General features: G+C 41.1%; 1 protein-coding gene across 11 annotated transcripts in view; it reads right to left on the bottom strand.

Annotated features, from left to right (window-relative positions):
- mecom (MDS1 and EVI1 complex locus) overlaps positions 1 to 22,834 on the bottom strand; it is a 96,037-nt gene that overhangs the window by 45,517 nt on the left and 27,686 nt on the right. For all 11 annotated transcript variants that reach the window (XM_085916174.1, XM_085916173.1, XM_085916175.1 and 8 more), the window contains one exon: positions 16,725 to 17,086. In XM_085916174.1, coding sequence (XP_085772300.1) covers positions 16,725 to 17,086 — 362 coding nt within the window. The remainder of the gene's footprint in view (positions 1 to 16,724; positions 17,087 to 22,834) is intronic.

Raw genomic sequence — 22,834 nt, 5'->3', positions numbered from 1 at the left:
AGATAGCTCGAGTAACAGCCCACAAAGCTTTGTGATTTCTTTTTTATGGTACATGATGCCACAAGAGGAGAGGGCAAAGAGTAAAAGTAATTGAATTTTGGTTGACGTAAGAAAACAGTACGCAGAGGCCACATCTGGCCCGCAAGCCCAAGGTTTGACACACATGCACAAGCGAGACACCATGTGCAAGCATGAACCAACACGCCGAAACTACTGTTGGGTGATCAGATCCAGATGGACATTGGCCCTTTACCACCTGCCTCACATATTCCAAGCGCCTAACAAGCCAGCGAGCCTCCTACTCGTCCCAGACAGCTTTTACAAGTGGCCATATTGACGACTATTGAAGAGTGCTGAATCTTAAATTATAAACAAGATGTGCAGCAATGTACACACTGCGCCTTCAAATAAAAAGGCCACGAGAGCTGCCACTTCCAGGCTTGCGTGGCTAAACCTGGCTCTTACTCTACAACGTGACACATCACAAAGAAAAGATGTGCCAGCCTGAATGTGAATTTGATTCCAAGACAAATTTGTTTGTTGTGTTGTTTCTATTCATTTACTGCAGAACTGTCGTAGAAATCTTTGCGAGCTGAAGCTCCCATTTGATGTGATTGGAAGATGCTGCAATTACTACATCCATTTAAAAGTGTTTGCTTTATTAAGATTATGTTTGAAAAAAAGAGACAATTAAAATTCTTAGGCAAATATCAAATGAGAGATTATGCGAATTGCGTGGGCGCTTATTGTAAGAGAATTCACTATGACAACAGTTTTTGGCTACAGCGCAAAAGATGAAGCCTGTGCCAAATGACCTCTGCTGAAGTGTGTTGCTGTAGATGCTTGTGAATGAACTGCGATAACAAAGAAGCCAAACATGAGCAACTCGTCCAGAAATAGCCAGTGAGGTTTCTCTGTTTACTGTCAAGGCAACATGTCTGTCAGATTAGATCTGAATTGGGTTGACCCATTGGCATGTGTGCTTGGCGAGGCACAGCTTAGACATGATGCTCTTAAATGTGGCGATCGGACCAGCGGAAAAGTAGGCTCGGACCAGACGTCCAGCTGAAGCCAATGGGAAGAACTTGGCCAAAGTCAAATAGGAGCGAGCCTGTGTAGGGACTGTATGCCTTTTAACAAAAAAAAAAGAAAAAGAAAACGTAAAGGCCTAGATGGTTCTTGTAACTATCTCAATGAACTGTTGGATTCAAACAGATCAAATATTTTCGATAAAAAAAAAAAAAAATATATTGTTTATGTGCTAGGAAAGAAACTACATTTGCTAATGTCCTGTACAAAGAGGCAACTACACAAAGTCATTGCGGCATCAATGTAACCACAATCATAATCATCCTGCTGAGTAACAACACAAAAAAAGGCACCCCACAATGTTTTTCTTTTTTGTGTGTTGTCTTAGGTGTGTGTTTTTTTGTGTTCGGACTTGGGGGAGGTCTGTGTTCCTCCAAGTCACATTTTAGTAGTGTGCAGTCGTTATGGCATTGCTAAAACAACAAATTCAATGGAGGTGTAAGACCGTGTGCATGTAGCCAAGTATCTGTTTTTCGCTCTGTGTGTATGCTGTCAATGCAATGATTAATGACTTACCCTCATGATAAAGTTGGACGAGGCTAAGACACATTCATCCGCACAAAGGCCCTTCTCCGGCCTTCTCACTAACTGCCAAGATATCTACTGAGAGCGCAAGCAACTGCCCACATGTCTCTGTTATTCTTCACCGTAATTTTTTTCTAGCACTTCTACAGCCAAATCCTCAAGATGATTCTATTCCATTCAAATTGGAAGTGGATTGTGCGCCGTCTTCCTCTCTCCACATATTGAATGTGGCTCATGCTCAGCATTCACCTCTGTCTGTGCACACATACGTACAAGGCCTTCTGATTAATGGCAGCCATTTGTCAAGGAGAGGTGGATAAAAGAGTGAATATTATCTTTGCGCTAAGAGCTGGATGGAGCGCGCCGTACGCTCTCCCCCCTCATGTCTTTCATAAGTGGTTGAACACAGCAGCACGGTGGGACGCGAGGACGGCCCGGCAGCCAGCAGATCTATTCTCATTACTTCTCTATTAGGACATCAGCTTCTACTGATCAGGCCCTATATCGTTATACTGACACCCGAGAGGTGGCTGAAGGGTATAGCGAGGAAGGGGAAAACCAATGACCAAATGTGAGAGTTACTGTTGCCGCAGAAGCAGAAAGAAACTTGACATTCATGAATACGAATAAATGCATTTGTTTGGTGAGTCCTAAGATGTTACTTTCGTGTCAAGTAGCATTTACGTGCCCTTATACTGCCCTTCATGGTGAAGATTAGTTGATGTCCACAGGAACATCCCAATTATTTCCTATGTGAATATTGTCAAGTGGTGTGGCATGAGTTGCAGAATTATTAATTGGTTATTCATTCATATCCAAAAATGTCAAGACCAATTCTGCAATCATTCTCACTTTCAATGAGACACGAGATAGTATTAGTCATTTTTCCGACAGCATTATCAAACTCTTTTGTCTTTTGATCACACAGTTCCTCAATACTATTTTGGTGTCCCTCCCTTGCACTGTGTGAATGTTTGAACAGGACACAAAGCATTGAGCAAACCATGGCCCTATCACAGACATAAAAACACTTCAGAATGTGAAATCAAATATTGAATGTTCTACATCTTAAGTGGCTTAGCCGTAAATGTCACACAGGTGAGAAACTCAGACTTGTAAAAAATAATGTGCTGCAAGATCAAAGTCAAGCCAGCAGTTGAGGAAACCATTTGCGTGCACGTGTGAACACGTATAGCGGCGGCATAACATTAAAATGGTGATAATTTATAGCGGGACGGTTCAAGTTGCAATTCATTTGGGAATTCATCTGATGACAGTGCCACTCACCAAGGACACATAAAATATAAAGCGTAACATGTGTGGTCAGATGTCACATCCAACCAATATTTTTCTGTAAAATATCCCTTCAAGTTGCAAAACAAACTACCAGTCAGACATGCCAACTCTCGTGATTTTCAGGAATGCGTGGGAGGTAGAATTCAAGACAAGAGTCCATGTGTTCAGAAAAAAAACATCCAAATACTTTCTGAATCAACATTTGCTCTGAATGAAACACCTCTAAAGTGACCTTTGAAGCGCTTTTATTCTTTTACGTGCAACAAACATGAGTTGCAAATACTTTTTCCTTCGATTCTCTCTTCATTCCCTCCCAGTGTCCTCACTTCCAACTACACAGACAATAAACAGCACAGCTTACGCAGTTATTTTCTTGCCCGGGACAAACGGAGAATAAGAGGTGGGGCCGCGATATATGCACCTGACTACTCTAAATCACCACCCCAGCAGCCCCATCTTCATTCTGGATATTTAATGAACTACCGCAGGCTTTTTATGCCTCTTAAGGCTCGCTGAGTGACCACTTTGTAGTTGTTCAGAAAAAAGAGGCGACGCTGCTTCTTCCCACTAAATCTTCCATGTGCCACCAAGGATAAAATATCCCTTTATTCATGGGCTATTTACTAGATCCAGATTTATTATAGGAGGTATTCTAACAAAGAGGGGGGAGGTGGGGTGAGGGGGGGGGGCAAAACCCCAGATTCCCTCCTCCTCCCGGAAGGCAAGCTGAGACAGAGACCTGGGAGCGCAGCAACTCATCCTCATTGGGCAGTTTTGGTTTTACAGAATTGTTGATGAACTCTGTTCAACTGCAGTTGATAATTTTTATGTTGAACGACATACATATTTGCATCGGGATTCAAATGAAGTCATATGTTTGAAATGACTGACAAAATAAAGTAGGTAATTAACTAGTTTTGTTTTTGAGATCTTGCCACTGGAGCATATATAAATGATTATAATCAAACATCACCAAATAAAAAAGACAAAATATGTATTTTATGTTGATAGCATGTTAACTGGTTAAATAATACCAAATTATTGCCTGCAAAGACTTGGCCAAGTGCATACAAAAGCACCTTTAGTGTTTATTCATCTTATAAAAGCTGACCTATATTTTGATATTTTTTCTCAATGTCAACAATATATTCATTTCCTCGTGAAGTGTTTTCTAGCACACTGTTGATTTTATATTGAGTGATATGATTTCCACAGTTATTTATCAAATATCCTCATCGTGAAGTAAATGCTATCTCGCAAAGTTAATCTGAGTGAAGAGCAGGTGGATGTAGGCGTGAGACGTGGGCGTTCACACTAGATCATGTTTAAATGTGCCACGCAATCGCTGCACTATCTATATGCCATCTGTCCCTTCACTGACCCACTAGGCCTGTTACCATAGTAACCCTTCACCCGGCCTTTTGTTCTGTTGGCTGGCCAAGGGGTCATAAGTGAAAGGTCAAAGACATACTTATAGATACATGACCTTTGTGATGGCTTTGTCAAAGAGATCTTAACAAAACTTTAAACATCTTCACTCAAAAAAGGCTCTCCTTAGGTACACACATGAATGGACGCACACACACACACACACACACACATGTAGTGGTTGTGTGAATCCAATACAAACTGATATATTGTGAAAAGCTATTTGCATGACATTTATGCTTTTGCTTGAGGTCCATGTAACAAAACGTGTCATAACGCTTTGTTGATTACACTCACTTTTGATTCCAAAACCAGTCATATAAGAAATAGTGGGCTCAAATATTTTTTAAATCCAGGTCCCGCAACATTTCAAATATATGCTGAGGAACCAAAGAAACAAATTAGTGAATCTTAATCTTGCATCATAGCAGATGTCAAGATGTCTCCAGATGTCAAGATGTGATCCAAAGAAATCTAATTGAACATTTGGGAAGAACTCAGCTAGATATTTGTCTCCTTCCTATCCTTTGTTTTACCTCAACTTTGTCCTGACCAGATCAAAAAATTGTACAATCACTGCAAAATAGACACATCCAAGCTATGATGGAGTCGCCTGCCTCTCCACACTAGTATCTCAAAGCTGAGAGTTCATGGACTTTAGTGACCCAGCAGTGACCCGTTTGCAATGCGTTTCCCCGTTCCTCTTGAATAGGCACTCCCCCCCCCCTTAGGAAGAGAGGTGCCATATCAATGTTATCTGCACTCCCTGTATTTCTCTGTTATCTTGACCTTGTGCCAAGCCGCAGAAGCACAGGTGAGTAGCATCATCCAGAAGCAGCCGTCATAACACAAGCCTAATATATTTCACCAGATTCAATATTGGACTCCTAGCTAACTGTCTGTAACTTGTCCAAGAACAAACAAGGAAAGGCATGTTCCCAAGATTTTAGAATCAGTGTCATGCATACAGAAGTACCTTTGAGAGTATCAACCTACTGGACATAATGATGACATATTGCTTCGGAAAATGTTGTTACGGACAGAAAATGAGTATGCCTGATTTGGTTTTACAGATTGTGACAATAAATTGCCACTCCCTGATCTTCACCAATCACAGTTTTTACTCTGCTGTCTGACTTCCAGCAAAAATGAACTCTAAGAGAAACATATGGAAATACCTGAAATACCATATCTGCCACAAAATATAATTAAAATATCTACTAATTGTATAATCTTGCTAACTAATTGTTGGCAATAAGCGAACAATTTGAGAGTTTCAAAGCTGAACAAGTCCTGCAGAGTTCGGATGACTTTTCATGGCCTCTCCACTACTTTCTCATTAGCAGCATAAAAGAAGGCCGCCAGAAACACCACTGGTGCAGGAATACAGCTGTGAGCTTTTTAGTAAGTTTTTTTTCCCTCCCCTTCAATAATAATAATTCATAAAAAAAAAAGCAAGCAGATTAGCAACTGAACTTGATCTCACAGGAGAAACTCTCTGAGAATTTGAAGTTAGCAGAGATAAGCAAAGGAGAACATCAAACAGCCATATGTGCACGCTTATTTTCTAAATGCTGAGACTTGTTATCAGGGCCAGGCAGGACTTTAGGCTCCACACATCTTGTTGTTTTGGTGCCTTTTTAGTCTTTAAGTGTATTGTGGGGGGAGCTAATGGCAGCAGTGTTGCTGTGTGGGTCTGTGTTTGTGTCCAACCAGCTTCCCCGCCTGCAAATGCACTGGTATCTGGATAGCTGCCAAAAATTCTGGACTAATATTCACAATAATGTTTATTCCTCAGGGCCAAGTGACAAAACAACACAGTGGAGTGCAGCCAAAACCGACTCCTGTTTCCTTCTACACCTTACTGCACCTTGTGTAGTTGAAACATGGACCCCCTTGAGTCATTTTTAAAGTAAATCACAGTTCTTTTGAGTATTATCTGTGCCTTTTATCACAGTTATGTTAGAAAAGCAATTAAAATATGTGCTAACTACTACTCCACTATCCTCAGTGTTTGGAAAGTTGGAAACTCGACTCTGAACCTCGTATAGTTCTCACTACTCTTCCGACAGACCGGCAGCTCATTTGTATTTATGTTGGCCTGGCAAGTGATCCCTGAATGGTAATTCTGTCTGAGTCTCCTATTGAATATGGCCTTTGGCTCACTTGATGATAGCGCATCAGTGGAGCACCAATGTATTATTGAGACAAAGATGTACTGTTTTGCCTCTTAGCGATTCTGTCTAACAACATTTTATAGGCTCCAGTCACACCACAGGCATTGTGCATCCTTAGGTGTGCATTGATATGAATCTTTAATGTGTGTATCATGCTGTGTAAGTTTTTAGCTGTATGTTTTGGGTACATCTTGTCTACTGCTAATTTTCATTGGTGCCAAAATGTTCCCCTCTTCAAAAATGCTTCTGTCACCCTGAAACCTCTTCTTTAGCCATACCATCAAGAAGCCCTATAAATAACCATGACATCATCCCATTCTTATCTATGGGACATCCCCTGATCGATAGCTCAGCTTCTGCAGTGTAAATAGCTCCTAATGCCCCATCTTCCCCTTCAAATAGGTCTACATTATTTATGATGGCTGTTAGGTTACCAATCCAGGACACAATTTATTTCACCCTAGGACTGTTGCTATTGTAAAACTGCTCTTGAGTCTTGATTAGGGATTGATGCATGGTGTGTTCATGTGTGTGTGTGTTTAGAGGATGTAGCATACATTGCAAACAATAAGCTATAAATACATCTGCGCAAAGTATCATCAGAAGGGGAGGGGGGGGAGTCTTGAGAAGACAACTGAGAAAAAATGGTGAAGGGCAAGAGGGGTGAAAGTGGACCTGAGAACAGCCTGGCCCCACCCAGTGGTAACGGGACATCCGTTACTCACATGACAGTGAGAGTGGCAGTCCTATTTGCAGGGCTGCCTGTGCGTGATGACGGATTGGACAGACATAGCGGTTGGAGGCTGCGTAAAGTGACAGGTTGCATTTCCATTTGGGTGAAAAATCTTGCTAACGTTGCTTCGGTGGCTCGCTGGATAAAAGGAAGGACACAATGGGATGAGTGAGGACCAGTTTGTTTTGTTGTGGGTTGCTCTGTCACTAGGGATTGTTTTTAGCTACTTTTTAGTTGTTGCATTTCTCTTTAGGGTGAATTTCCAACCGCGGCCAACTCGAATATATGGTCTGGCTTGAAAAAGAAACGGACGGTTAGTTGCTCATTTTTTGGAAACAACATAAACGAACAAGTACCGGTAAAATACTTTTTAAAACAATTTCACAAAACCAATGAGATGTAAAATGCCATGGTGATTGGTTTAAGGTACATGCTGCCTCTTAAGTCACTTCGCACATGCACTAGCTTTCCTATGAGCCTGAATAGAATAAACAGTACACAAAATGGCTGGTTGCATCTTGAATAACACAACCACACTATTGGGACAAATCTGAGCAGTTTGCATCAGAGACCTGACAGACGTGAGAATTATCACCACAGAGATTATTACTGCTTCAAACCATTCTCGGTTCTGGGTGCTAGTTTATCCGTTGATCCCTTACTCTTATATCCCTAGACATCTCATGGGCCCTGAGTACAATGATGAACTGATATTTTGACACCTTTCAGAAACAAATCTCAAAGGCCAAATGGGATTTGGAAGTCTATTGATCAGAGTTGATTTAAGTAGAAAGGTAAACAGATCACTTGTCAGAAAAAAAAGTCACAAAAATTCTCCAAGCAAAACCCTGAGGATTGTCTGTGAGAACAGGCTGAGGAATGTTCATCCTCACGCCTCATTGCTGTTCTCATTGCCGTGCACTGATCGGGCATTGGAGATGGGACATCCCAGATTTACGAGACATGTCAAAAGCTTCACATCCTCACGCCCCCTGAGGCCCATCGCTTGTCTTGATCTGGCCTGTAAGAAAAACAGCAGTCCCTCACACACTGACAGAATGGCTGGGCCATCCAAACACACTGGGACGATGGAGACTGGTGGAAATGTGGAATGTAAAGCGGTGAGGGGAGGCCACCTTTGGCGAGGGTCTTCTTCGTGTCAACGGGGGTGAAACCACCAAGTTGCACTGTAAAACCATGTCCTGGCCATCTTGGCAACAAGATATATTTTGGAAAAATGGTTCTCTTGGTTGGCCCAAAAATGAAAAGCCCTTTTACCTCCCATGTTCCATCATAATATCCTGCAAGATACTCTTCCCCGACTTGCCAATGAGCTGTTTACTTTTCTTGCAGGTATGTGAATGATATATCGTGAAAGCACTTTGAGTATTTTCAAGGTAGAAACCCATTTAATGTTCCCAAATATAGGCCTTTTGGGGTGGCAATTATTTTAAATCAGTAAGAACTTGCCTTTGGAATAAAAAAAATCAAGATTCAAGAGCAACTACTTAGATGTGGAAGCAAGGTCAATTTTCCACATGAGCACAACTAGCACGGTGCCCTTGAGCAAGGTCCTAGAATTTTTCTCCAGCAATCAGCCATCTAGCCTTCCATTTTCTGTTTTCAGAGGTGTGTAAAATCTGGAACTTATCCTTCTATGTATGGGTGAGATGAAGACCCCACCGCAATTTTGAATCGACCAAGAATTGGCCCTGTCAGCTCTACTTTGATTTAGTTTAGGTAGTCTTAATTGTTTTACTGAAGAATATAGAATGGGCTATCTTAACCATAATCTTTGTCAAATAAATTAATCAGAATAATCAAAAAGAAGTTATCCCTTGTTTCAAAGGGTCTCAAAGACCTTTGTGTCCCTAAAATGGCCCTAATGCTGCTCTGAAAATAGAGTCTTGTGCCAGTAAGATGATTTATGGCTGTATGTCCTAGTTGGGGGTTGGACCTGGTCCCAGTATCACTCGGGGCCAGAGAGTAGAACTGGGAGGAGAGCAGAACCGATCAGAGGCTGTCCAAAATATGTTACAATGGATGTCATAACATACTTGGAGGGCTTAGCAGGAATGGAGATAACAATTAGTTTGTTGAAGATGTCAGAAATGCCCTTTGAGTTCTGCAGGGAGAAATCCCTTGTGAAGGATCAATGTTGACATTGCAGGCCAACGAGGAGGGAGTGACAGAGTCCCATAGCACCCCATGCAGCGGAGGAGCCTTTGGGCTGCATTAACCCTGATCTGTGAGCAACCATTAACCAAGATGGTTCACAGTCTACCTTGCTGTCTGGAAAATCCTATTACCGAATTCGGGTGGAATACTCCAGAGGGAAATGAGTCTCCCTTGGCACACACAAGACAAGACATTGGATATTTTTCTCACTTTCTTGGGTGATTCCACCACACTTTCATTCACTTTGTTTTTCTCTCTTCTATCAATCCATCTTTATTTCTCTTCTACATCATCTATCACTCTGGTTTACTCAGTCTAGTTGTCTGACTCGAACCAATCCTATCTCATCACAGGCTACCCAAAATCACTATCTATGTTCCTTACCATGGAAAAAAAATAATTCAAAACATATGACCATTCAGCATGCTCTACGTCTAATCCAATATTTGTAACACATTCCACTTTATTCTTGCTCAGATTAAAATTTTTGAACAAAGAACAGTAATGGGTATGGAAAGGATTTGTTGCAAAAATGTCGGTAATATACTTAGAACAAACGTTCCTGAAGTCAACGCGAGTGTAAACAAAAAAATGTTCCTCGGCAGAACGCAAATGAAATCTGACTTGGAGCATATGTATCGTACAGTTCATGTTGGAGGGAGCTCTTGCAGATGATTTATGAGGCTTTCTAGTTTGACATAATATATTACTCCAAAGGTCTGGCGTCTCTCACAACTTTATGAATTACACTGCTTTTATACAAAGTAGAGTAAATCATTTGCCTAATCATTAAAGACAATGGCTTACTTCCTATTACTGAAGAAGACTATGTTTGGATAAGAGCGTTAGCCTGTACACAAGCATTTCTACAAATCAATAGCGCTTTGTAAATGGAGACCACATAAAAAGACAAAAATAATCCAGGGAAATAAATACAAGTAAAGTGATGAGACATTGAGGAAAACTTGGACAAGACACAAGTGACTGCTGGAGTTAATTGGAAAACACAAGGTTACAGATTCATAAGCACAGGTCGGAACAAAATCTAAAGACTTTGACAAGACATGAACAAAAAGAAAACAGTGCATAACTTGAGACAAAATTCAATATCATTCAAACAACAAAAATAAAGATCATTAAAAGTGTGGCTTGAAAATGAATTTGGGCTTTTTTGTTCGCAAGTGAAAATCCCCAGAATAAATGTTTTAGAATTAATTTAGATTAATGTTTATGGGGTATAATGGATAACATTTTTTGTGGTATTATAACTTCAAATAAACTGACAGCAATTCTTGTTCCATCCATCCATCCATCCATCCATCCATCCATCCATCCATCCATCCATCCATCCATCCATCCATCCATCCATCCATCCATCCATCCATCCATCCATCAATTTTAAATTTGGTTATATTTGTCTCCGTAGCTATGTTGATCCATGATGTTTTTTTTCTTTTCTTAAATTTTTTATTATCTGCTGTTCAACCATTTACACTAATTACCACCTCAATAGACAGGGACCACTCACAAACATTTACTTTCCACATGAGCACAAGCGTGAGCAGCACCCTTTCACATTTGCGGAATTAAAGTATTATGGCATAGTAGAGTTTCGCTAAAGTCAGAGTTACTGCCACCTGTGGCCTCTGCTTTCTGTCTTCCTGAACCTGGCAGCTTCAAGCCCCTAGTTTTGGACCTACTCTAATTGGAGCAGCAATATGGAATAATTGCAATGGGGCACAGGATTTATGTGATAAATGTGGTTGCGTCTGTGTTTTTTTAAGTGTTGTAAATGTTCAAACCAGATCCTAGTGTTTTATTGCCCTTTGAACTAGAGGTACAGAACAAAAAAAGGGCTTCTCAAAATGTGGCGATACTGCCACGTACTAAAAACACGCACACACATACACACACAGGTGCATTTAAGAAACAGATATATCGAAATTGCAAGTCACTACCAAAGTGCAGCAAAGGCTAAAAGTATGCTGGACCTGTTTGTATAATACTGACCACAGACTTAAGGAAAGTGATTTGGTACAGCCGTATTAGCACACATTTGCCTTAACTGGTACTTAGATTTACTGCTTGGTAATGTGATCTGAGTGATAGTTAAGCACAAGCAGCAACTGGAGCAGCAAAGCTGAGACTGACTTGCTTTTCACTCTCCATTCACCTTGAATTAGACTAATAAAAAGCTTGCAAGCTCTGCCCCGGAGTAGCAGCCTGTGGCACTTTCTAACCTTTCCCTGTTGGGTGGACATTTGGAAACAATCAGTCGTGTGTTTTAAGAGAAGGCCCTTACCCTATCATACTCCCCGTAGATAAGGTATCTATGGACCCAGCACACGGAATTCATCACCTCGGTTTCCTGTACGCTTTTTATGGGTCCCCTCAATTTCACTTCTACATTTGACAACATTAAGCGTAGCTGAGAAAACATGAGGATTTTGATTTATTGTCAGCATTAATACAAGTGTATGTAATTTGTTTTTATTACCGTATTTGCCGCCTTTTGTGATTTTTTTTTAAAAAGTTGCTTGGATAGAGGATTTAAGATTATTTATTTAAAATCAGATTTATAATTCACACCAATGGTAGTTATTAGCACAACGTTGGCCTGTGTATTTGTTTCTGTCTAGACACTTGTGTTTTTGAACCTCTCTTGGATGTCTCTTCAACCTGATCAGCCCCCCCATTGAGTTCACAATGTGGTATGCATGTGTTGTGACGATCCCACTAAAGCATCAGCAGGACCTTTGTCTTCATCAAGGCAGGTCAGATTAACTGGGATTAACAATGCCCCCCTCTGATTTATTCAATCGCTGCTCCTACTTCATCTCTTTTTTCCCTCCCAAATTCCCCTTTTCAGTCAAATATGCTCTTCCATTCACTTAAAACCGACTATGTCCTATGACCTTTGCCCTGCTTCGATGGATGCCTGATGAGGGCCTCCTTCACCTGGCTTTGAGCTGGTGGCTACACCTTCCGAATGCCTGGGCTCCCACTCACGCCCGCCTTTGTCCTTCAGCAATTCACTCTGACTTTGTTCAGTTAGTTAACCTAGCTTCCCCTCCCTGCTGGGAACTCAAACAGAGAGAGCGGGGAAGGAGGAGGACATGAGGGGGGGGGGGCATGATAAAGGACGAGGGTCGTTTTTAGGACAAATCAGGAAATAATAAAAAAACAAAAAAGACCATAGTGTCGTTTGTTTCTAAAACTGTAAAAGGACAACTTTAGACATATTGGGAGACATGCGCAATGGAAGCTTGGAGTCAAGACTGTGCTTTGTCTTTGAAAAGAAAATGTCCTCGCCTTTTTCACATGAGATTAGAACGTCAATAACCCCCACTGCTCGATACACACTGGCCTCCACCAGCACCAACAAACAACAGATTAACCCAAGGAAAAGGATTACCAAACTAACTGAGAGGCAGGACGATGAACCCTCATCTTGTTTTGTCTTTCGGGTTTTCAATGGACATCACTCCAAGACAATCAAGATCTGGCTGCAGTGAAGGGCCAGTTCATCTCTCACAGACACCCCATAGACACCCAATTAGACAAAAGAAGACCCACATGGTTGAAGAGAGGTCGAACGCTCACTATCAACAAGTTAGACGCCTTGGATAGCCCGGTAGTTTAGCTCAAACGGAATTACGTCTATAGTGTTTTTAATTGAGAAAGAAAGAAAGAAAATAAATATATATGATGTGCTATGTTAGCATCCCTCCATTCATGTTTTTTTTTTGCTTTCGCGTCGCTTAAAAAAATAAAAAGTTCGTGTTCATGAGAAAACGTGAAACTGTGGTTTACACCGAGAGGTGCATGAGTGACAGAGAGGTTCATCCCAATAGCGCTGCTGTGGGTAGGACCTTCTTCTCTGACAGTGGACGGGATGTGGCTTGGGCCTCGGGGATTAAGGGGCTTTTAGTGAGGCATGAGAGTGGCTCTTTCTCCTCGTGACAGAGAGAGGTGACAGGCCGTCACTGCACAGGGGGACAGACATCCAGACGGCCACAGACATCTGCATTCATTCAGGACAGCGGCTTATCCATGCACAAAAAAAAAAATGCCCTCTTGAAACACCCCAAGTCCTTACTCCCACACTCTGTCTAAGACACGTATGATCCTGTGAGGACACACATGCAAATCATTGAGAGCACCGCTGACAGATTGTAAAATACTGCATGTTTGAGAACAGGAAGGTTACAAAACAAAACCATAAGCGTGATTACACCTGTGCAGATCAAGTACAGACCAAACAAGTATTGTTTGTCTAGTTCTGCTACCTGGTTAATGGTGCGGCTACTAACTTGCTGTTGAATGTGAGAAAATGGACTGGTATGCGCAACTAAGTACAGGAGTGATCATTCATCAACTCATGTACTTGAGTTGACAGCAGTTTGAAGGATGTGTAAGCAGGCATCTGCCTCTTCTCCCTCCATCCAGAAGGTTCAGGAGACCAGCCAGAGCCAAGAAAGGCCTGGCCCAGCCACCTAATCCTCTATTCCCATTCACCATCACTGCTAATCTCCTTCACCACCTCCTCACCACCAAAACTATCGCCTCCGCCTCAAACTCAAGAGAAACACAAAAGACCTAAGAAGCCCGGTCCCGCCCATGCCTACCTTCCCATCCCTTCCTGCACCCCTAACGTGCTCCGCCCATCACTCCGACTGCAGGAGGCGCCCATTTTTTTTTTTAAAAGCCCAGGGCCCACAAATCCCACGGGGGCAAACAGGTTTTCGGTTGAAGCCAAAGACTCATTGAGTGCTCTATAACTCTCAGCTCGAGCTCCCTTTCTTATTGTTGGTGCTAACTGACCGAAAGTGAGTTTGAATTTGAATGTGTCAGATGACAGAGACGGCATAATATGGACTCATGGTCATCCAAATGTGTGCCCAAAGCCATGTGTGTGTATTTGTGTAGAAGTACATAGTAGGCCCAAATAATAATACTCTACTTAGATACAAATACAAACATTTTCTACTGAAAAACAATAAAGTATTGTTGCTTAATTACTTGATATCTGATTGTTTTAGTAATGTGACTACAAATTTGGGTTACATGGCCAAAAACTGAAGACCCTCCCACAATCATACACAGACATATTGGTGTGCAGTCCAGCCGTGTTTACCACAGTGGAGGTCCAATGGATCCCTCAGTGCTGCCTTTTATTTACTGAGGCTATCTTTGCCATAAGTCACTATTCCTGTATTCATAAAGCATCATGGACCCCATAACTCACACTTCCCCTTTATGAATAAATCCCATAAATTTATGGTGATGGTGTTGAGGAGCTGTGGCCTCTCAGGTGACAAACTTCCCCCGATCTGTCAAGACCAGCTACAGCCGCTCGAGGCTCTTCATCAAGCGCTCCAGATGGGAGCGCCACTTTATCGTTCCCCGGTCGGTGACATCACCTCACCATGCTGGATTTGATGATGAAAGCAAACATCTCTGTCTTAACTCACATTTGCCAAATCAATTTTGTTTTCACAGACCTTCCAAAGGGGCTTATTGGCATATTGACGGTCTGCAGGCAGGAGGGTGCAGGCAATGGGCAGGGGATGGGCATGAGAAGGGAGGGGCGGTGGGACGTTCTGGAGCCCTTAATAGCATTTACCATATTTAATGCAGGGATGTCATCACTGAATATCCATTCTGAATAATGTGCATTTCATCATAAATTCTTTACAACTTATTTACTTAATGGAAAGACTTATGGCTCCCTGTCAAGATGGTAATTAAACATTGTGATACAGTGCTGCCTCACCAAGACCCCATCTTTCCCTTGAACACCCTGCACCCCCGCAACGCCATCACATACACACATGTGGGCCGAGCTTCTCTGCTTTTTAAATGCTTATTATTATTGGAGTACCTCGTAAATTATTGCTGGATTAGAATTCATCAAATTTATCATTTAGAAGAAGTATTGTTTGAATGATATTTGGGCACAGTTGGAAAGATTTTTTCATTGCTATAGTGATGCTTGGATTGGCAAACTGAAGGTTTTCCCTAAAGATACTTAAAGATAAGGTCTCAAACTGCAATTAAAAAAATATATTTAGAAGTCCCTAATAAAGAAGAAGATTATTTTTGTTGGAGCTAATTTGATCATCTGTCACGTGATGCAATGCGGCCATTGTTGCCCACGTCCACGCACGAATATAAAACGGCCTTAGGAAGAAAACTGTTTTCCGCCCCGTCCACACTCTACCGTGACTATAAATTGTCTCATTTGTCTATAAATTTGTGATATTTATACGTCTGCATTCTAAAAAGAAAACAAGCAATATAGATCAATTTACAACAAAGAATAACCTTGTTAACATTTTCTTTGCCTCTTTTCGCCTTTCTTTTAATCCCTGCACAATATTTTGCCATCGTATAGCTTAATGGTTTGTTCACTACTCATATCTCCTGTTCTGTGTTTGTTTGTTAGATAGATAAATAAATAAATAAATAAATAAATAAAAATACTTATGCTTGGATGCTGCACACCCTCGAACAATGAGAACACCACTGCCACCTGCTGTAGTGGATGTCCAGTTCAACTTTATTCTACAGCCCTCTTCCTCTTATTCACACCCCCATCGACAATTAACTCTTGTGGCATCAAGTCCACCTACTGCACCCTGCGCCTGATTAACTTTGGTAGCGTCCCCCCCCCCACACACACACACACACTCACGAGACCTGCCCATTGTTGAACAGGCAGGATACACCCTGCGCTGGTCGCCAGCCAGTTGGCCACCGTGCTGCCCTACATAATGTTTGTGAGTGCCTTCGTGTTTACGTGTGTGGGCCTCATTTGTAAATGGGTAAGAATCTATCTCATAAGACGAGGTGAAGCCTAGACCCTTCCTCCACCTCAATAAAACCAAACTGGTCTGACACTGACACACCACACCTAACCTTTGACCTTGTCCTGTGCCCCTAGCTTCGATTTTCTCTGTCGTCTGATTTGCCAATAGCCGCAGTGGGTCTCTAACGAGAATTTATGGTGTTTCATTGTAATTGAGTTAAGAGCACAATCTCATCTCCTATACTTTCAATGATTCCAATCAAACACTACATCACCGTGTGTAAAACTGAAATAATCACCTGGTGGCGCACACGGCTAGATTTGAACATGGTGAAACGAGGGGACAACTGATTTCCGTTCACTTGGCTAGGATCTATCCCACTTGACCAAAAACTGCATAAAACAAAGAAGTAACCAAAGCCATCATTGACTCAAATCTACCCTGATGCTTTTCGGCTAACATATATAGACTGAATTATTTTCTTACCTGCCAGCCTTGAGTGGGGTCTTTGAGAGAGGGCGTTTGCTCGCCGAGGTACGGTCCAAAGCGTTCGCCGATATAAAGGCTCCTGCGACTCCAGATGCCCAGAGCACCATTTCCAACAGCTGACTGTTGCAGTTCAAAGTCCAGCGGAATGGTCAGGTTGTCTTGGCTTAAAAATGGGTTTGGTTGTTGTTGGTGGTGGTGGTGGAGGGACGCAGGTCTATGTGGTGACACTTCATCTTCAGACAACGAGGGGGACGTTGGATCCTCTGCCGGACCTGAGGACTGTGCAGGATCACCATCTGAACCACAAGTATCTTCTAAGATGTCAGCAGGATGGCAAACATACTTGTCATCTTCATCATCTGCTCAAATGAAACACAAAAATAATTGCTTTGAGGATAGTGAGCAGTCAAAGATGAACATTTATACAATACAACAAAGTTTTTCACATTAAAGCAGACATTGAAACAAAGATGCTATATTGAGTGAGTGTTTTTGAATTTCAAGTGGGTTTATTTCCAAAGTCTTAGTTTGTTTTTTCGGTTTTTCCAATTCACCTTGCTGCATCACCGGGTATAGGTATGTTTCAAAGGTAAAACAAATACTTTTTTTAAAAATGTATTTGAAATATTACTGAGAAATGTTTGCAATTTAAAAACAAATAGTACGCATGGAATGCGAGAAACAGGATCAAGTGTTTATGGCATTGAGATGGGGGTGATACCAGGGCGAGTGAGCAGAAGTTACATGGCATTGTACTGCTCTGACTGTTTTATATTTCCTTTTCCTGAACTTGAGCTCTGTCATACAGTGAAAACAGAAGGAAGCGTGCAGGGGTTAATTGTGAATATAGTGAAACAGGACGTAGACAATGACCTCTGAACTCACACGGGGCTTCTCCAGTACGGTGGTATTCATAATAGAGCGATGAAAAATATGTTTTTCTGTCTCAAAAATATACAAAGAGAAAATTAAAAAGTGTCTAAAAATTCACCAAAAACCTCATTGCTCGGATAATTGGGCCTAGTCGCCTCATACATACGTTGACTGGTAACTTGTTGCCAGGCAGAGTTCACCCAGGTTGTTTATTTTACACATTTGGCGACGGACATATCTGTTGTGGATTATCTCTAAATCGTTGTGTGGCTGGGGTTTGGTTTTGAAATTCTGCCACACCTAATTTGTCCAGACACACCTTTCTGAAAATCTCTTTGTTCCCTCAAAGGCAATCTTGCTGGAATCAGAAAAACACACCACCTAATTTTACAAACATATGGTATAATATTGTATTATTATGAAATACATTTCATTGGGTTCTATGATGTCATAGTCAATTATTGACAGCTTAATATATTTGGTCAATTTCACTTCACTGCACACCTGTCAAACATAAAATTGGAAATCCAGTTTAATTTGAAGTTTCAGGGAAGAAATGATAAAGAAATAGCCGAAATTAAAGTGACCAGCTTAGAGATTTGATGATTTCTAATGAACAAGGTAGTGCAAGAAGGAGACACTGGAATACGGAAATGATCCACAGGAAGCTGTCACTCCCTGGCGTGCATCTGTGGTGAACTGTGCCTAACGTGAGTTGACAAGCTGCAGAGTGAAGGGGCTTCGCTAATGAGGCTCAGCAACCCATCTCTGGGCTCAGGAACATTCCAGAATGACTGCTGATGTGACACCTCCTCACTGTGCGGTAAGCCATAGAACCTTTAATCCGCGCACAGATACAAATGCATTTACTTGTTCAGCGAGCATGAAGCAACTGTTCTTCTGAATGACTGCAAAGATCACTGTGATCCGCCACAAGTGGTTTTGACTTGCAAAAAGCTCAACTGGATACCTGAACAAAATCTCTCACTATGTTTAGGCAATGGTTAAGTGAAGCAAGACTAAAGCAAAGTATCTGTGAAACTATCAACACATTTTATGCGGGCTAAGCTTGTTTGAAAAAGAAAGCCCGCTGAAGATTGTGCTCCAGCCTGAAACCCGACGGGCCTCGAGAAGTCAGCCTAATGATTTTCAACACACTGTGTGTAACAAGGTTATGGTCCTGGATGTGAAGCTTACCATATGGTAGAGGGACAAGAGCTTTTATAGGTAACTGTATCCCCCATTGCTGTTCCTCCCTTGACATTTCCCCCTCCAATCGTGGGCTCCAAGTTGAGATTTGATTTAGACCAGAAATTTCCTTGGTTCGCTGGACTCGACAAGAACGTTTTGACTCGTAAACATCTTTGTGTAGGTGAGGTAAACATTAGCTGCGGACAAATACTTGAGGGTTTTGAACGTTGGGGGTTCGTATGATTGATTAGCCAAAGAGCTTAGACCCATAAGGTGGTCGTAAATACTAGCGTAGATGACCATCTTTGTATGTATGTGTCCTGTTCTCAGTTTTATGAATGCAAGACGACATTGTTTATCAAAATAAAAAATTTAAACACACTGAAAAGCATGGTGTGTTTAATTCAGTCTTTTTTTTATATTTCATTTCATGTATGTATACATCTACTAGTAGACTATACATCTACCGAAAAATATATCTGGATCCAGATGATTTTATTTAATATTGGATAATGACCAAAACAAATAAATAAATACATTTTCTTTCTTCTGACTCTGAATTATTATGTTAGGGCTCATACACAAAAAAACATATATATATAGGAGCACCTGCTAGTATTTCAATATATGGCCTACAAAGGATTAAAAATTAACCGCATTTATATAATAGATTTTATTTAATGTAGTCAAATATTTGCATTTGACGTCAAATCCCTACATTTTTATGAACAAGTAAAACGGTTATTTGGAGCCCTGCTATCTGCATTTGCGCAATGATTTTCACCTCTGCCACAAGGTGTTGGGCACACTCATAGATCACACGATTACCCCGAGCCACGAGCAGGGCCGCCATCATCAAGGAGTGAATTAAATATGATAGAAAGAGCTATTAATCACTCTGACAAAGCCCCTAATGGAGGTGTGACCCAGCCACCGCCGACGGGACCAACCCACGGGACAAATGGATACATATGTTTACAGAGCGAAATAACCTACCTGTGGACATGGGCCCACCCCCCTACTGCCTTCAGGACTGTCCTTTTTGAATTTCCTTTCTTCCATATATAGCCACTAAAGGCATTTATGGATTTTGTAATAGTGCATTATTTATTTTTATTTTTTTTATTATTTCACAGTATGCCTGTATACACTAATAAATGAATGTATTTTTTTTTTTAAATAATATTTTCATCCACATATAGTAAGGAGCTAATTCCCATAGGACATCAATGTAAGCAGGCCCAACTATTGACTAAGATCTCAAAATATGGACATAAACTCCTTCCCCTATATGAGGATGGACCTTCATGTTCATTTCTAGATGTCATTTGTTACCTGTGAGTACAAATAACTAGCAGAACATAATCACGCATCTTTCCCTCCATTAGTCAGATCACAATTTTGAACCTGCTCTCTTCATCATTCCGTTGACTTTATCTCTATGCTTTGAAAAACGTACGATGTGCTGCAGTCTGTTTTTGAATCTGTCCCTATCAAATAAACCAGTAAAAAATTCCAAACGTCATCGGTTAAATGTGCGGTTATGAAAAATGCGGATACCCTCAGGAAAAGGCTACACCGCTCAGAAAAATAACTCACTGTGTCCAAATCCAAAACAACATAAAAACAATTCCAATGAGGCTCTATCAGAAAGGAGCTGCTGTTCATTTACGAAACGCTGTTAATTACAGTGGATCATTTTGTGCCTCCATTCCCTCAGCAGGGTGGAGGGGAGAATGTTTTGAGTCCGCTTGCCCTCGGGAGAGGCAATAAGCTTCCTAATTAACACTCTCTTTGTGCTTAATGGGGGCCATGTTGGACAGTCTTTAGGTTTGCAGGTCCATCGGGGTGACTAGGAGAAAATTACAGATTGAAGGGAGCGGTCATTACTTTGATACACATTTGCTCCATGTATTTATTTGCAATTGATTTATTTTTGATATTTTAATGCTCATATATTTTATGTTTTTTATTTCATATTATTATTATATTTATTATAATAAAAAATACTAATCTTGATCAATGTTTCTTAAAAACAAAGAAACAGTGTAAGCATCTTCTCAGAAGCCAACATTTTGAAAAACACACACACACTAGAATAACATCTCACAGTCTTAATTGATGAACATCGTCTGTTTGGTTTTTCAGCCTGGAATGAGTCAAGTACTACTCCAAATGGAAAACACTTCATTAAGAGCCCAGTAACCAATTAACGTCTCACAACAAACCGAAACTCAGAGCGGGTCCCTCTGTGCACACATTGACACCTAATTAATTAGCATTAGTTGTGATTAATAATGAGGGTCCTTTAATAGTAAATCTGCAGCTCCGATGGCAAGCTGACACAACAAAGGCGCCTGTGTCCACGCTGGGATTTATCTGGGGAGCTGTTGGGAGGGGGGGGGGATTTTAACATGTTCCTCACCGGCCTGACAAATGGCCTATTAATTATCTAATGTCTGACAACAGTCACTTGATAAAGACGTATGTTTGGACAAGCGGCGGAGGAGAAGATACATCGGAAGAGAGAGAGAGGGACAGAATGTGTGTTTGCGCTTAAGAATGATGTGAATTTAATTTCAGTACTACAGAGTGACTAAGCCGCTGACATAATCAATATGAAAGAGTAACAAAATGCATTAATTTTTAATGGAATGCAAACAAATGGGATGTTGATAAAAACAGAGATGGAAATGCAAAACACAGTTTGCGCCCTTGAGCCACAATCGATAGCCGCAACGTAAAGACAAGAAGCCATAGATGGAATTTCCATCTCTGTCTAAGTTCTTCATTTACTTCCTTCAAGGGTTTGAGGCGTTTAAACAAATGAGTATTTTTCGACATTAATGGTATGGATGATATTAATTCAATGAACACAATTAATTATTTTTATTAGTTTTAGTTTCTAATGTGATCACCTCTGTGTGTGATCCTTCATTTATTAAAAAAAAAAACCTGCAGTAGGCCTAAAGTTCTCTCCAGAAAAAGAAACATCACAAATAAAAAAGGAGAGTTTGTTCTTTCACGACTTTGCTCCATCATACTGTTATGTTACAAATACAGAACAACATTGATTATTTTATTTTTTCCCCCCCTCGTTTGACTCCCACCCTTTATCACTTCCATGCCATGGCCGGGTGCCATGAAGCCCTAATATAATTATGGCTCACAGTTGTGCACATTTGAGAAATTGATTCCTTCGATGAAATGTGAGTGAGGCAGGTCCAGGCAGAGCAAGAAGGGACATATATTCAGAGTGGTTACTGACAGCCCCCCCTTTAGCCCTTCAGAAGGCCCCCCTGGGTACCAAACCACCAGCCTCAGCCCTCCCTGGCCGGGCCCAGTCGTTAAAAGAAATGATAGCATATGTGCTTTGTTTACCTTTGATGCCTTCATAATACATTACACAATTAGACTGATTTGACAATTTCCATTATACCTGATAAAATATTTATGTAGCCCTGAGGATGAGAGATCTTATCAAAGGGAAGGGGGCGACTCTGTGTTACAGATGGCAAGGCTGTTCTGCAGCTCGGCACAAGCTGGTATAAATGTCTGCTAATGTAAAATTTGACTTGGGATCTACGCGGTCAACTACAATGTATGCCAAGGGGCATCCTGCAAATGTTTGTCGTGTTCACCCTTGAAATGTTGAAAGCAATCGAGTTCCAGTATGGTCAATCCAAATGAATGACTTCAAATATATGAGGAACTAACTCCATCAGGAGTGATTCATATTGAGATTGAATTACTGTTACAAACGCAAATAAAATGTGACTCTCTCGGGTATGCCAGCGACTATTTGTGAATGATGCAACCGAGTTGTTTACATTTGGGCCATTGACATGGACAACTGAAGCAAATTAAACACATTTTATTTACTATAAGTGCACAAGTGTCGTTGTCCTCACATTGATCGCTAAAGTAGCCATTCAGCAAAGGAAATTATAACCTTGGCAGTGCGCCCTTCAGAACTTTTCCATTCAAGACAATCGCTGGCAACACAAATTTCTGGCTGTGTGAAACATTTCTTTTTGACTCAG

Source organism: Syngnathus leptorhynchus, chromosome 7, assembly GCF_054491065.1.
Source record: "Syngnathus leptorhynchus isolate UIUO chromosome 7, UIUO_Slep, whole genome shotgun sequence".
In the NCBI taxonomy this organism is placed as follows: domain Eukaryota; kingdom Metazoa; phylum Chordata; class Actinopteri; order Syngnathiformes; family Syngnathidae; genus Syngnathus; species Syngnathus leptorhynchus.
Note: the sequence above shows the minus strand (reverse complement) of the source record. Positions and strands in the feature narration are given on the sequence as shown.